This window comes from Chroicocephalus ridibundus, chromosome 15 (genome assembly GCF_963924245.1).
Source record: "Chroicocephalus ridibundus chromosome 15, bChrRid1.1, whole genome shotgun sequence".
NCBI classification, from domain to species: Eukaryota; Metazoa; Chordata; class Aves; order Charadriiformes; family Laridae; genus Chroicocephalus; species Chroicocephalus ridibundus.
Window position 1 is genome coordinate 12,262,892 of NC_086298.1, and position 16,004 is coordinate 12,278,895.

A 16,004-nucleotide genomic window follows, 5' to 3' on the forward strand; every position below is an offset into this window, starting at 1 on the left:
GAAAGTTTACATCCCCCTTACCTATGGTCTTGTAGCTGAGGAAAGTATTTTGGTCTCCAAGGTTGCTAGTGCAGCATTAAATTTACACTGAAAGTAACTTGCAAAGGGAGGAGGAAATTCTCCAAGAACTTACAACGGATTTTTTTTTCCCTTTCCTGAGAAAAGAATCTTCTTGTCTTTCAGGTTTAAAAGCTGTTAGAAATATTTATGGTCTTTCCAGGTCCCTTCCTCCCCCCAACCCCAAGACTTAGAGAACTCTAATATCTGTGCTGCTGGAGCCACTCCCAACGTCTGCTTTCTGCCTCTCTTATCTTTTTTGCCTGTGCTGCCCAAATTTTCTGGGGTGGCTCTGGGGCTTTTGCAGTCTTTACTGCAGGGGTTGTGAATTTGAGAAGAGCAGGTATCCGTGCCGTCCCCACAGTACCAGGCGTTGATGTTGGGCCTGTTCAAGCTAAGGTGTACAAAGACTTGACTTTGTATTGCCAACTTTGTTAGTATAGAATAAGCTGTGGGCGTTGGGAGCTTTTTCATTAGAGGAGAAATAGTTGATATCAGTTTCACAAACTTTTTTTTTTGAGTTTTGGTAAACAAGCCCTAACAGAAATCAGCGTTTAAGAATATGCTAAGCATTTGTTTGTTTAGGTTTCAGTACCTTGATTTCTGATCTCACAAAACCAGACTAGACAGTCATGTTTGGACTATGAAAATTTTCTTCTGCAAGGAATATACATTTCACTCTTGAAGCATGACAAAGCAAAAGTCTTCTTTCGTGTGCTTCTACTGCAGGTCACCTTTAAAATAAAATATTCATGTCCAGCGTTCAGTATTTCAGTAGAAAATTTTCCCATTAATCATGGCAAGTATTATTAATCTATTTTAGTTCAAGACAAAAAGAAGCTTAAAGTCTTGATAGGTGAAGTGAGGTTGATGTCTTCTGTACTTTGAGGAACATTTAAGGAAGCAGTGGTTGGCATTAAGAGGGGATTTGCTCCAAGAAAGGAAACGTCAATGGCAAGAGCTGGAATGAACTGGAATTCCCTACGAGGAATCAGAGTGGTGAAAGAAAGAAAACACAATTCATGCAAAGCCCTACATGTAAGGCACGGCTGCTGCAGTGGGATCTGGGAATGGGTCATGAACTACTGCTTTCTTTGTAACCGCTTCTGAAATTGAATATTATCTCTCTTTCTCATAACCCTTAAACCTCATGAAAGTAGTAGTTTATGAGCTTCGTTTTGTCTTGTCACCTAGGTTTCTGGCGAGTCTTCAGCGTCTGAACGTTACAATTACCCGAGCCAGATACAGCCTCTTCATCCTTGGAAGACTGAAAACGCTCATGGTAGGTACAGTGTTAATCAAATGATCTTCTGTGATTCACCCTTTTAGGTCAAGTCAGGGTTGGGGAAGTGAAAACCATCCTCAGACTGCTCCTGTCTATGAAAGGGGGACCCTTTATAGCGTATTGTTAAATTAGTACAATCCAGGCCTCCGAAGGGTTCTCTTTGAAAGCTTTGGCTGTAACTGTCGTACAAGCTTTAAAAAAACAGAATTGTTTTCCTTGCTTCCAAGAAAGAAAATTAGAATTTACTCTCACAATATTTTTAGTAACTAAATTGTAATGCAGTCCTTTACAATTCAAGTGGGGGGGTTGTGAAAAGTGTATCTGCACAAGATAGAATGATAATTTTCTGCTTGATCCTTACTGTTGCTCCAGCTATTGCAGTTGCCACTGGATAATTTGAGCAAGGAAAATGATTTTAAAAAAACCAACAACCGAACACCCAAACCAGCCCAAAACATTCCCCTGATTTTCATATTATTGTTTTTGACGCTACTTTGTGTAGTCATGTGGTTTCTGAGGATACTCTTTGCTTGTACTCTTTTGAAACAGGTGTTTCTGAAACAGAACTGCGTATTTGGGGACTGTAAAGGCCCACTGAACGTGTAGGGAGTGCTCTTGAATAGATGCAATGTCTTAGAGTACTGGATTTTTAGTCTCTGTCCAAGGGTGGGAGGTGGTAGCTGCACCACTAGAGGGCATTAAAGCCATGCTGTTGTTTCACTCTGTATGAGAGAACTCTTCTGGCCTGCATAAATATAGACATTATCATTTGAAGTAGTAGCTCACTGATGGTTGAAAGTGCCTTCCCTGTGTTACAGCAGCCAGAGTGCCTATTGCTGTTTTGCAAGTGAAACATAAGATTCTTCCATTCCAGAAGGAACGTAACAGTGGTTTCCATGACAGTTGTGTCAGGTATCTTGATTAAAGAGGTTGTACATCCTCTGACACCTCTGTCTGTTTGTGTTGACTTCTTTCTGATAACTGTTTTCTTTCTTTGGGGGGGTGTCTTTTCTCTTTTTTTTTAAAGGACAATAAGGACTGGAATGGGTTGATTCAGGATGCTCAGAAAAGAGGTGCCATTATCAAGACATCAGAAAAAAGCTACAGGAACGATGCTCTTAAGATCTTGAAGCTTAAGCCAACAGTACCGCTCCCAGCCAACGCAGGGACAAAGAAACCTCCACTCTTGCAGGCTTGTTCTTCCAGCAGCAAGATGGATGAGCTTGCAAATCCAAGGGAGGCCAGCAGCCCGTGGGATGTCCCTGCTGACGCTGGCCATGCAGTGCCCCAAGGAAGCAGAAGGCCCCAGCAGCCCCCAGGGGCTCAGGCTGCAGACTCCAGGAGAGGCAGTGCCCCTGCACCCGTGGAGGCACCGGCGCTTCCTGCCAATCGAGAGAAACCACGGGACCCAAGACTGGCAAGTATGGCTAGTAGAACTGAAACAAAAGGGAAGGAGCAGGCCTCAAAAGACAGCAGTCGGACAGCCCAGAGCAATCCAGGATCAACGTCACAGCAAGGCCTCCATGTGTCCTCATCTGCCAGGGATCGGATTTCCAGAACAGAAACTTCTAAGCAGCCCCACCAAACAATGGGACAACGTGACATGCCTTCCACGTCACCTTACGCAGCTCGGCACGAGGGTGACCGGAGAGCTTCTGTATTGAAAAGCGGTTCAAAAGCCTACAGCGAAGGAGGTCAAAGCAATAGCAGTAAGCGGGACAAAGACTATCGTGTTTTAACAAGGAGAACATCAGAGGAATCACTAGAGAAAAGAGACTCAAACGGTGCCAAGCGAAGAAAGACCTTTCACTGACTTTACTAGTGGCTCATTACTGAAAATCTATTCCCAGGTTTCTGTCTAGCGAGGACTGCATTTTAAATTATTTAGTACACCTGGAACTCCCTTCTATTGATACCACTACTATCAGTAGATCCATCTTTTTCCTGTCCTGTCCCTAATTGTGAAGGGCACTTTACACCTGACAGCTTTGCGCTTTTGAAAAGAAAAGTTGGATAGCTGCATTGCTTGGAAGAGTAGTGAATTTCGTCATCTAGGAACTTAAGGTTGTAAATGTTTAACAATGTATATTTGTACAGTATACAGTTATTTTAAGATTTAATTTGGCAGATACATAGCTTCTTGTTTCCTTGTGCAAATGCTAATTTCTTAGTGATGCAATTTTTTTATGAAGAACCAGAGCAAAGCAAAAAAAGCAAACAAACCCCAAACAAAAAAACCCAAGCAACAAAGAAACCCCCAAAATCCAAAAAACAGCCAGGCTTTTTCCCTTTGCACTAGTAAGTCTAATTTATTTGATAGCAAAGAGTGAATGTTGAAAAGGTGGTCGCAGCGATTCTTCCTCTTGCTCCACTAGTGCCTCAGAAAAGACTGAAGGCAGATGTACATGGGTTGGATGGAGAGAATTCTACTTATTTTGTATATTTCATTGCCTGTTTTTATAGAAACAGAAGAGCTTTCGTTTATATAAATGTGCCTTGATTTTTGCTCTTGCTGCTGCTTCATCAGTTGGAATCCTTTCCTTGTTGCAGTGGCAACACAAACTGCAGGTTGAAGCCTACGAGGTCTGTGGTCCAGTGAGTCCATGTGAGGAATAAGCAACAGCACTGTGGAATCTTAGTCAAAGATCTAGTTAACGCTTACTGGTAATGACACTCGAGTTTCTTTTGTGTAGAGCTTTTGGAAATCTACAGAGATAAAAATGGCAGGCAGTTCATTCTAGGTGTTATTACTGGATTTTTTCCACTGTGTTGATGAAGAATATATAACTAGTAAAATGGGGGGGAGGGACGTACTATTTTTAAGAGTACAACAAGAGTCCTCTTGTTGTACAATTTCACAATAGAAGAGGAATTATTTCTACTCGGAATGCCTTTGGGTCACTGTGAAGTATCACTTTCTTGTTCTGGAGTATATGTCTGTCTCAGGGAGGTGAAAGCAACATTTCATGCGCACAGAGTTTTGTGTGGAGGTGGTCTAGCATGCTCCCGCCGGCGAATGCAGCACCTCGCCATGTTAATACAAGCTGGGTGCATTGTGAGTGCATCGGGTCGCTGTCTCCGTGCATCTGTCTTAAAATACAGATGGCCCTTGCTGACTGACTTGTGCTCAACCAGTATAACAGCAGTGGCTTTCCCTAAGCAAATGAGCTGCCAGACTTCAGCCATGATCTTTAGTTACGTTTCTGTCCCGACACCTTCATTGCAGTGATTAGTGTTAGCTTTGTCCTCTGAAGCCACTGCCAAAGAGGTACGTGTGATCCAGTTCAGTGAAGTACAGGTGCCTTACCGTGCAAACACCAGGTAGTGGTTCAAACTGTAATTGCCAGTACAACTTACATCCTTAATGCATCCCAGCCCAGAACAAATGTGCTGTGCTGGTACCAACGGCACTGTAGGTTTGTGGGTGTCATCAGACCAGGACAGTTGGGAGGCTTTTAGTTGCTGTCTGAGACTGTCTAGCTCATTGTGCTGCATAGTACTGAGCATCTTTGAGATGCCTGTGAAGTGGAATCAGAATATGTGCATTGTTTAGCTTTAGTTATTCATTATGTTGCAGTCTTAATCGCTTCAGTGAGCCCTGACTTTCTCTTGTCAGCAGTACATGCACTTCTGAAACTGCTGTGACTCTTCCTTGATGTTGTGTACTGTGTGTGAGAAGGAAGGCTGCCTGAATGAATCTGTCACCAGTCGGACATTTCGGTCACCCCCACATCACAGAATCCATGCCCTGGGTGTTATCTCCTTTTATGTTACTAGGAATACTTAAAAATGCTGTCATCTTCCAAACCTCTTGGCTCCTCTTGGCAGGGCTGTGCTGGCCTGCCTGCTGTTTCTACTTAGCACATTAAAAAGGCTGCTATTCCGCAACCGGCTGTAGGATCCTATAGCTGTGGAAGCCATTTAGACTGTATGTAAATAAAGTGATGCTGGCAACAGTGTGAATGAGGAAATGCTTTTCTGGCCATTGAATAAAATTTGGTCAAAAGAATGTTTCTCTGAAAGTTTTCTTCTAGTTTTCTTTCTCCTTAATCTGCATTTCAGAATGTGTTCTTCTGAGAGCTATACTTACCACATAATGTAAGGAATTTTGTTTTAACATTTCATTTTTACTGTATTTTGTACCCAGTATGTAGGTCGTGTACTCTATAACGCCTGTATCTTTCCATAAATCATCTTTGAGGTATCGTTAGTGGCTCAGACTTTTTTGCTTATTTAATACCAGATTTATCTGACTTAAATTGTCAGTCTTTCAGTGGTAGCTTATTGCTACCATATCAGTCTGTATCGTTAATGGTGTATTCTTTAATAAAAAAATATTTGGATTGTTGCACTTACAACACTTTTCCCTCTTCCACCTACTCAGCTTAGGTTTGTAGTTTTAATTAGCCTTTTCTGCCCTCTCTGAAACCCATAACGTGGAAAAATAAGCAAACTCCAGTCCAAAGCACACTTCTCGCTCACTCAAATAAAATTTGCATTGGGGAACAAATGGATTAGGTACAATTTTCATAACTTCTCTGCCCTTTCCATTGTGTGTTACAAAATAACGAGTAGCGATGGAGAGTCAGTGTTGGTAAGCTGAGTGTAGACTTGCTTTATTCATTTAATATCTCTGAAGCGGTGACAGTTGGAGGAGGTTGCTCACTGATTGTTCTCTTCTGCTGAGTGTTAAAGTCAGAAAAATCAGTAAAGAAACACATTCAGTGCAACTTTATGTAAAACAGTTTAATTGGAGGTTGTGCCAAAAACCTTTGGAAGAAGCAGTGTTCAGGTTTTTAGAGAGGCTTCCACACTTCCTCCAAGCTTGGCAGCTTAATTCTCAGTGCAAAACCAGTTCACTCTGGGGTATTCCTAGTCTTTGATGTCATTAAGAAGGGAAAAATCTCTTGTAAGTGTTGGACTATAGTGTGTTCAAAACTTGGTTTGGGTTTTTTTTTAATTCTTTGTACATGAAATAGGCTTTCTAGTAAAGGTGGAGTATAGTTCTGGTGATTCCTTTTTCCTTTAAGGTTTACTGTAATTGTTTTCCTTGTCATTACTCCAAATTATAGCGATGTGAGAACAAACCAGAGCCATATGTATAATGATGCTAGCCAAATAGGTACTTGCCTAATCAGTTCTTCTTACCTCTGTGTCGTTGTACCCACGCTGTGCCGTGGAGTGCTGGGTTGACCGTGACTTTATCAGCTGTGCCTCTGGGTGTCTGTGGACCCGCCAGCAGAAAACCAGTTGTTTGCAGGAGCATTAACCACGCTGGGAAGCGTGACAGGGCGTTTGCTCCTTGGTGTGGTGGTGGGGATAGTGGAGGCCGAGAGCTGGCGATGCCCTCGAGCGTCAACAGGAGGAGTGCCATGCTGCTGAGGGGGTGAGGACAACCGCAGCCTCTCCTCCCCTCCCTTCTCTACGCTCACCCTTCCAGCGCTGGTAGTACTGGCAGAGCAGTGAGGTTTTACAGAACTGTCTCCTAGATAAGCTGAGTGCAGTGACTGATTAGCAGCTGGGTCTAACGGATGGAGGCACAGGAGCTGGGAGAGGGTGCGAGGTGTGTGGACTGGCGAGGCGCTTGGCCTTTTCCTCTTGCTGGTCCCTAAGCTGGGAATCGCCCCTATCCCTGCAACACTGGTGCTAGGGAAGCACCGAGCAGCGTGTGCTTCCAGAGCAAGAAAGAACGTAGAGTGACCAATATAATGACCAGATGAATTGATTGAGGGCAAACAACGTTCCCGGTCCCAGCTGAGATCCAAAAAATAACATGGAACTCCAGTAACTTCAGAGTTGAGACTTCCCCCCCCCCCCCCCCCCCAGTTACTGAAGCATGGTGAGATGCTGGGGTTTCCTTTTTGCCTACAGAAGGGAGAGACCAGAGCAGCCACCAACCGGAGCTGGGCTGCTCATTCACAGCCCAGCGCCTGTAGAAAACCAAGGATAAAGCAGAACTACAGTCCTAAAAATGCAAGACGTTCTCTCTAGTCTGCATGAATAAATGATGGATGAAATGACTGCTGTATTGTAAATGGAATTTATAATGTTAATGATATAACACAGTCTCTTGCCACAACAGGTCCATTCCCAAGCCGTATATAAGGTCTCCTTGTCTTTTTAAGATGCTTGGAAAGGAGCCCAATGCCTTATTCTTTAGTGCAAATAAATGTAAGCTAAGCAGCCTGGTACATCGAATATCGCTGACACATGAGACCTTCCAGCCATACGTACCTGTCTGCTAAGGCCTCGACTAATTTGCCACCAACTCCCAGGCAAATAGTGATAGAAAGGAAAATGAAGGTGGTTTGAGTGCCCATTACGTTTGGTATTGTGAAAACGTAGAAAACCTTGTTTTATAGCCTGACAGGCTGCACTGGTGTGGCTGTCCAATTTTGTCACCGCTTTCACTGTTTTATCAAGCAAGAACTCCCTTTGCTACAAAAAAATCCCATCGCTTTCCCCTCTTTTTTATTTTAATCCCTAAAATAGCAGAGCGTGGGCTCAGGATGGAGCTTTTGGAGCCCAGTATCGTTGCTGGCCAGGGGAGAAGTTAGTTACATGGTAAAAATGGGTGGGTTTAGGCTTTCCTCACACGTTTTACGCTGCAGTGAAACTTGTTACGATGCTTGGAGAATGATAAAGGAGCTTTTAGGACAGTCTGAAGCTCTTCTCTGCATCTCAAATCAGCGTGTGAGTTTTAGCCATTTTCTGTGTGGTATTGGCCAAACTCTCCAACTCCCTGCCAGAAGGGATGAGAAGATGGTGATACAAAGCTCTTCAAATTCCAGCTCTGCTCATTTCTGAGCAAGAACGCTCAGCACCTCCTTTATACTTTGTTTTATTTATGTTTGGGACTTTTCCTGAAACCCAATTGCAGAACAGAATTGGTTGGTGAGACTGTTGATTTTATTACAGAATTGGTTGGTGAGACTGTTGATTTTATTACTGCTCAAGTGTTGGCGCTCTCGCTACTCCAGCCTCCCCAAGGCTCCCTGGGAGTCGCTCCTGTAGATGAGATGTCTGCTTCCTCCTCTTTGTAAAACCAGATAACATACCTGATAAGCGCCAATGGAGTTTCCCCCCCTTCTGTCTCCAGCTCCCAGGGACCGGAGGCTTCACGTGTTACGGGGCGAGTGAGCAAACAGGCATAAAGCCAGTCTGTGGGTGACTCTCTGCAGCTGGGGTGGACACAGCCTGGCCACAGCGCTCTGTCGCATCAGGCAGATTTTTGTTGCTTTGGGTCTTTTGTTGATTTGGATTTGCCAGTGCTCTAAATAGTTAAAATCAGAGTAGAATTGGAGGTGAACAAGGACAATCAAAAGCTCTACTTACACTGTTTGAAGAGGTCACTCTTTTTTTGCAGACAGAAGTGTAATTTCAAAACTTTCTAAATGAATCAAATGCTGGCTGCATGCTGGGCACAGGATACACATGAAAACCTCTTGAAAGAGCGCAAGTGGCTTTTCTCGGAAAGAGAAGTACCTTTTGGTTAACCTTTCCAGCAGTAAAGTATCAAGCTCATTGGACAACTTCTCCCATTTGGAAGCATTAACTGATGTACAAACGTTTCTGTTTTAAAGAAGATGAACTTTTGGATCTGTGGGTACTTGCTGTGCCGGTTTCTCTCTGTGTTATTTCAATAATGCTCTATTCTCTTTGTCTAGACACCAGTGTGCTAACACACGTCTGCAGTTAATGGATCTTCAGTGCTGAAGCTTTCAGCAGCTTTAAATTATTTTCTTAAAGACCAAGTTGAAGTTTTGTGAGAGAGGGTGGGTTTTTTTTGGTCTTGCAGTGGTTTGTGTTTTGCAATTGTAAGTTCTGCAGCACCATTGGACGGGTAAAGTGCCATCCTGGTCTCCAACACGCAGGGCTAGAGCTTTGTGGCGGAGCTTGAGGATGAGCTGTGCTGCCCCGGCTGCAGGCGGAGCCGCGGGAGGGAAGCCTGGAACTCCCTCTTTTGGCTCTGCTCTTGCTCACAGCCCAAAGGCCACGTCGTTTCTTCTGCAAGATGAAGCATGTTGTGTTTGTCCTTTGCAGTTACTATTTCACAGAGGTCTTTGCTTCTGCACGATTAGTAAAAGCCTAGGAACGGTGTATGTTGTGTGGAGGGTGGACTTGTGTTTTGGTTTGGTTTTGCCCCCCCACCCCATCATCTGCAACGTTATTCAGGTGTCCTTTGGAGGATGGTTAGCACCGCAGCTTTCTGCTTCTGGCTGAAGTTACTGAACTGTTCATTGGGCCTTGGTTAAAGAAGGTCCATTATTGGTATTCTGGGTCCACAGGGAGGTGGTACTATCTCTGGAGCTGAGCTGGGAAGCCAATGATGTCTTGTCTTAAAAACAAACAAACCAACCCCCCAGAACAACCAACCGACCCCCAGTCAACCAAGAGAAAATCCCACAACCCCAAAAGGGTCTACTGCAGTGGTGTGTCACCCTCAGCAGGCTTCGTGCTTGCTCTGAGCTTTGTCGTGCCCTTCTGAGGTTATTTTCTGTGGGAGTTAGTGCCGCTGCCTGGCACGTTCCTGCTTGTATCGCAATAAAAGTGCGCGTTTGCAGGGAGCCTGCTGGGTGCAGAGTTTGTCTGGTACACGGCTTTATGAAGTAGTGAATTTTCTGTTGCTTAATCTAATATTCCAGAGAAAAACACTAGTGCAGGGAAAGGAGAATGTTGCTTCACCCTCCAGAAGTGCCATTAGAGATCTTGATCTTGTTACAGTCTGTTCTGTGCTATTGCTTGTAAGAACAGTAACGTATAAGAATTTTAAATATATCGCAGTCAGAAAGTGCAAAGAAGGAGCAAGTGTCAATAACAACAGGCAGCCGCCGGCTGCGTTAAAGCAAGGGAGGCGATGCTTGTGCCAGCCCACTCCTCTCAGCAGGGTGACTTTAACCCTCATTTATTTTATGGTGGATTAGCTAAGTCCTGAGCCTGGCCCCTGGGATGTTAAATGCTGCTTGAAATACGCACCGGATTTCTTTGTGTTGCTCTTTGATGTGACAATATCTGTCCTGCGCCTTCACTCCTGTTTTTTTTCTCCTTTTTCAAAGTACCAGTTCAGTGGCCCCCTCTCCATGGAGGTGGCTGTGTTTTGGGGCCACGGGCTGTGTGCGTGGTGTCTGCAGTGTTAGGCTGGAAGACGCTGCAGGCTCTTGCTCTTTTGAAACGTGGGCTGCTCCCAGCACTGCCCCCCCGGGCAGGACGAGCAGCAGGGACAGGACCATGGAGACACAGCATTGGAACAGAACAGATGTTGACAGAGGAGCTCTTGGAGGAGAGCTCTGGCAAGGACATCAGACCCGGCAATGCCAGTGGAGGCTCGAGGCTGGGTGGCGTGGGGCGGCTGGGCAGAGCGGGGGCAGTGGCCGAGGGCTGCTCCCTTGCCCAGAGACTTAGCCCAGAACTGACCGTGCTGGAGGTGGGGGGCGCCTCCTGATCCTCCCCTCCGTCAGCTCTTGGCCTGGTCCATCTTTGGACACGACAAAGTTAAAGCTCTTGTGTTCATTCCCGTTGTTGTGAGTGACCTACATCATTTCTTGTGACTGGTTTCTCCTGCCTTCATCGATGCGCTTGGCTGCAAATGCTTCCTCCGATAGGGGCCTGTTCGTGAGCCTTAAACGAGCTGATCTAGTCCCTGTGAGCTCTATACTGAAGTCTCTGGCTGTGGCTGCTTAAAAATACCCCGCATAAACAGCTTTTTTTCTGCAAAGGTGTATCTTGGCACCAGCTCTGGGAGGGGCTGCAATGGGGCTGGGCAGCCGAGGTCCCCCTGGGGAAGCAGCCCTGGGCTCCCCAGCCTTCTCTCATTTGGAAATGGCCTTTCCGCACAAGCCCAGTGCTTAATATATCACTCAGGCTTTGCTCATTGTCAACAGTTAGTAGTCTAACCTAGGTTCAGCAAAGTAATTAGGAGAAATAATTAACAGCTCTCAACGATGAGGCAACCTCTCCCTCCCTCCCCTCTCCCTCACCATGTGGTGCACCTTGGTAGTGACTCAGAAAACACAAGAGGACATTATCAATCAAAAAATAAGTCTTTACCTGTAATTAACTGTGCACACAAAAAGGAAAACGTGGTGATCAAGCAGCAGTTGATAGTTGCTTTACTGGAGGAGGATACACCAGAATCAAATGCTCATGGCAAAACGTCCCTTTAAGTTGTGGTTCTTTTATAACATTTAATCCAAACAAAAATAAGTCTCTACCAAAAAAAGTATTTGAACCGTACACGGTGGATAAGACACTGCACTCCTCATGTACCATATGCCCAATGGCCCCTGCGTTCTCCGTTAAGTGCAAGAAAACAAAACCCAGCAATGAAAATACAAAATCAATGCAGCAACTAGAGTTGTAGGCAACAGTATGTGCGTGGCCAGACCAGGCCGATGGTGGGATGTGGGACTGTGCACGAAGGATGGACCAGAGTCCCCCCTTCCCTCCCTCCCCGTCCCCTGCCTGTTGTGTTACGGGGCTCTGGAGGTGTCGTGACAGGACACAAAGAAGAGGAAAAATAAAAAGAACACCCCAGCCTATACCAAAGTAAATAAAGTAATAAAAAAAATTCCCCTTGGATCGCGGCACTATTTCACCAGGGCCCCGGTGGCCCCGGCCCCGGGTTGCCCTGTCAGGGGCAGGGAAGGAGAGTCGCTGCGCGGAGGGAAGGACGGGGCTGTGTCCCCGCCGGGCTGCGGGACCGCGGTCCCGGCACAGGCTGGTGCGGTCCCCGCGCCGCTGCCCGCTGCGCTCCATGCTGCGGCCACCCCAGCTGCTGCCGGGGTGGGTTCGTGGGCAGGAGTCAGCCCCTGGTTTTCTGCATACCTCTGCTTCGAAAGTGGACCAAAAGACGTTGTGCAAGTCCTAGCGTGAAGGAAGGCAGAGGAGACGGTGGGGAGAGCCACCCCGTTACCTTAGTCTCCCCAGGTCCCTCGGGTGACGTGCCGGGGCTGAGCTCCCCCCGCTGCGGCTTCAGAGGTCCACCCAGCCGCGCAGCTGGAGGGCGAGCACCCCGAGGAGGATGGTGCTGAGGCTGCTGTGCACGCTGGGGGCGCCGTCGCAGTCCTTTTTGTCGGCTTCGCACCTGGATTGCTGGCACAGGACCCCCTTGAAGCCCACGGGGCAGATGCAGCGCTGGTTCTGGTAGCAGGTGCCACCGTTCTGGCAGAGCAGGAGCTCGTCATCACAGACGTTGGCTATGAGGTGGGAGGGAGGGAAGGATGCGGACGTTAATCTGGGGTGTGTTAAAATCCTTGACTGCAACAGAAAATAATAACTTTTGGCTTTCTTTAGCTCCTAGGGGGTTAAATTATCCAACCCTTGAAATGCTAGAGCAGTCCCAAGGCCAGAGGAACATAGTGGGGGCTACAGACTCCAGGGGCAAAGCTGTCAAGTCATTTTGGACTTGGGACAGATAGCTGGAGTCTGCGCACCCTACGCCCACGGGGCGCCCGTGCAGGCGGTGCTGGGGATCCCCGTCTTGTCTGGGCCCATCTCCCACCTCCCTCAGTCCCGCTGGCTCGGGTACGTACGGAAGCAGCCCTGTCTCCAGTAGTAGTTGGGCAAGCAGTCGTCACACTTGGGCCCTGTGGCACCTTCTTTGCATTCACAGTAGCCGGTCTCGTTGCAGCGGTCGTGCATGGAGCCGATCTGGTTGCAGTTACATTCTGGCCAAAGACAGGGCTGTTAGTGCCTGTCCTGCCCAGGGGCTTTGTGCCCGCTAATGCCCCGAGGGAGGTGTTGTGGCCTTGGGAAAAGGCTGTCTGCATGCTATGGGAGGGCTGTTAGGGACCGAGGGGCTGAGAGGGCATGGCTTCATGAGAGGGTCCAACAGTGCAGACACATGTGCGAAGACCACCCCCCTTTGGAGCTGAGCATCTCCTGGTAGAACGATGCCTCTAAATCAAATTAGAAGGATATTATTTGGGATTTGTTTTCAGGGAAGAGAGGCCTTGGTGGGCTGCAAAGACCATAGTGGCCGCTGTCCTTGGGGAGCATGCAGGTGGACACACCACCCTCCACAGAGGGGCTGAAATGAAGCCCACCCCATAGAGTGAGGTCCTACACGAGCCATCCCACCTCCCGGTGCTGCTGATGGAGGCCGCCGGAGCGCTCACCTATGCATACATTCTCGTCATCCAGCTCCGCCGAGCTGTTGCGGTAGAAGCCCAGGCGGCAGTGCTGGCAGTGCTGGCCCCTCGTGTTGTGCTTGCAGCTCACGCAGGTCACCACGTTCAGGAAGTCGATGTAGCTGCAGCGGTTGGAGTGGCCGTAGCACTCGCAGTCTGCGGAGAGGAGGAGAGAGCTGGGGACCTGGGCCAGGAGCATCCTCCCTCGCGCTGGGCAGAGGAGAGGAGCCATGAGGCTTTGGAGGAGGCTCCTGCTCCGGTGGAATGCAATGGCCACTGCCAACACTGGGGTGGACTGGGCAGGATGGGTGCGCACAGCGGCTGCCGTTCTTCACTGGCATGGGGGGATCGGGATGGAAGCCATTGCTCAGAGAGCAGAGTGGGGTCAGGGGGCTCTGTCCCCCAGGGGGAGGACGGGCAGGAGCCAGCCCCCGGCTGTCCCAGGACACAATCTCTTTAAGGAAATGTGTAATCATGGGAGCTGGCAGTGGGCTGTGGAGTGGAATCAGGTGTTAATTAAAGAGCTGCCTTGTTAATGAGCAGAGCCCAGCTTGGTGCCTGGGTTTGGCTCTGGGGGGCTGTAGGACCTGCAAGGAGCTGGGCTGGGGTGCGGAGCTCCTCACTGTGGCAAGGGGGGGCTGGCCCATGGGACGGGGCTGGCAGAGGGTGCAGCAGCGTTTGCAGCAGCGTTTGCTGCCTCCAGCAATGGGAAGGCCCTGGACAAGGCTGAAGTGGAGCTGAAGCTGCTGCGTGTTCAGGTAAAACCTCGCTGCTTCTCTGGCTTTTTCCCCTCCGTGTCCCTTCTCAGCATGTCCCTTGCTGTTGTACCTCCCAAACCAATGGGCTGGTTGTGAAATAAGGTGACTCTCAGGTTAAGCACTTAAAATGAGTCTATGCAAGGAAGCGTGGTTTGTGTGGGGTCCTTCCAAAGATGGTGGAGAAGCGCGTGGTGTTTGAACCAGGGCTGCCTGGCGCAGCACAGGGATGCCTGCAAAGGCTGCTGGTGGGGTGGGAGATGTCTCACCGCTGGCTGGCCGAGCACTGCTCCTGTCCCCAGGGCAGACCTCTCTCAGCTGTGGGAACAACCAGCTAGGTTTAATTTGTAGCCAGAGGAATTTGATTACCTGCTTCTTGTGTTTGCTTGTTATTAGCATGGCTTGGGATGGTGACTACCTGGCAGTGTTGGCTTCAGGGTGCTGCATCTTTCTGGAAGTTTAAAAGTATAATACAGGAGAAGAAGAGGTGGCCCTCCTGTCCTAGTCAGGAGGTGTCCCAGCCAGCATGGGCAGGGGACAAAGTGAGCAGAGACAGTGTCAGCCAGCTGTGAGCTTCTCCAGCTGTTGGAGGGGAGGAGGAAGGCTTGGAGCTGGGGTTTTGGTCCAAGCTCTAACATTAAACGTTCAAGGATGGCAGAGGGATGGGAGGGAAGGGTGTGGGTAGACATGCACATGCGACTGGTGGAGGAGATGTGTCAATGAAATGAAGACCAGGGAAGATGGAGCCAGGGCAGAGGTTTCCCCATGGTTCACAGCTGCCTGAGGAGGAACTGAGTCCGCTGTAATCTTTACCTTCTGTGAAACAACTGCCTGTTTGACCAATACCCAAAGAATTTCACCTCAAATACTTTTGGCTGCTGCAATTCCCAAGCGTTGTTTCACCCTAGGGATGCACTCCTACATACAACTAACCGTGACTTGGATAGGCAAACCCTCCCTATCTTCTCCATGTTGGAAGCTGCTGGACCACATCACCTGGGCAAAGACTAGGAGCCCTGAAGCACCGCACTCCGTCCTCTTACCTTTATATGTTTCGATAGGAGCCACTGGGCCAGAGTCTGGTTTGAGCCGGATGAGTTTTGAGCTCTTTGAGGATGCTTAAGAAAAATCAAAGACACACTTTTTCTCACCGCTTAGCACCGCACTGCTCCGCACCCTACCCTACCACAAGCAGCTCTGCCACGAGAACAATGCCAAGCCAAGAACACCGCTCCGGCAGTGCCGGCATCTATTTCTGCACCAGGCAGCTGGTAGCTGCTAAATTTCTCCTCTTCTTCTCCCCTCCTTGAAGTTTGATGCATGAAAAACTCCATGCACGGCGCTATTGCTGTGTACAGAGCTGGGGGCTGAGGAGGTACGTTCTTCCGTTACGCATGTTTGGTGGCATGAATCGGGTTATTCAGGCCAAGGATCTACAAGTCGAAACAGCTTAAAAGATAATCTACGGGCCATGGCCTCAGTTTGACGGAGGTCATGCCAACTGGCACCCAAAAAGCTGCTAGGAGTACAGCTAGGAGGACAAATGCTACGGAGGTGGTATCTGGCAGGGGTCCTGCCGAGCACGCATTGCTCCAGCCCAACTCGTCCCTGCCAGCACGTACCTGGCTTCTTCCTGTGCCTCTTGCCTGCAGAGTGTGCTGTGCGCCCTGCTTTGCTCTTCGGAGCCGCTACGCGAGACAATAAAATATATGAGAGTGCTGTGGTGGGGAGAGAGCTCCCGGGGCCAGCCCAGCACGGTTGGGCTGGGATATTTCATCA

At 48.3% G+C, this 16,004-nt stretch overlaps 2 protein-coding genes across 7 annotated transcripts in view; one reads left to right on the plus strand and one right to left on the minus strand.

Moving 5' to 3' along the window:
• SETX (senataxin) overlaps positions 1-3,853 on the plus strand; it is a 29,446-nt gene extending 25,593 nt beyond the window's left edge. For all 4 annotated transcript variants that reach the window (XM_063352947.1, XM_063352948.1, XM_063352950.1 and 1 more), the window contains 2 exons: positions 1,252-1,339; positions 2,370-3,853. In XM_063352947.1, coding sequence (XP_063209017.1) covers positions 1,252-1,339; positions 2,370-3,155 — 874 coding nt within the window. In that variant the 3' untranslated portion in view covers positions 3,156-3,853. The remainder of the gene's footprint in view (positions 1-1,251; positions 1,340-2,369) is intronic.
• Positions 3,854-11,434: 7,581 nt separating this feature from the next.
• The window catches only part of NTNG2 (netrin G2), a 51,749-nt gene continuing 47,179 nt past the window's right edge, over positions 11,435-16,004 (minus strand). For 2 of the 3 annotated variants that reach the window (XM_063353203.1, XM_063353205.1), the window contains exons 6-8: positions 13,459-13,626; positions 12,874-13,008; positions 11,435-12,537 (exon numbers count right to left, since the gene is read on the minus strand). In XM_063353203.1, coding sequence (XP_063209273.1) covers positions 12,314-12,537; positions 12,874-13,008; positions 13,459-13,626 — 527 coding nt within the window. In that variant the 3' untranslated portion in view covers positions 11,435-12,313. Of the gene's footprint in view, positions 12,538-12,873; positions 13,009-13,458; positions 13,627-15,268; positions 15,344-15,847; positions 15,914-16,004 lie in introns of all 3 variants that reach the window. The other variant, XM_063353206.1, reaches the window with a different exon arrangement.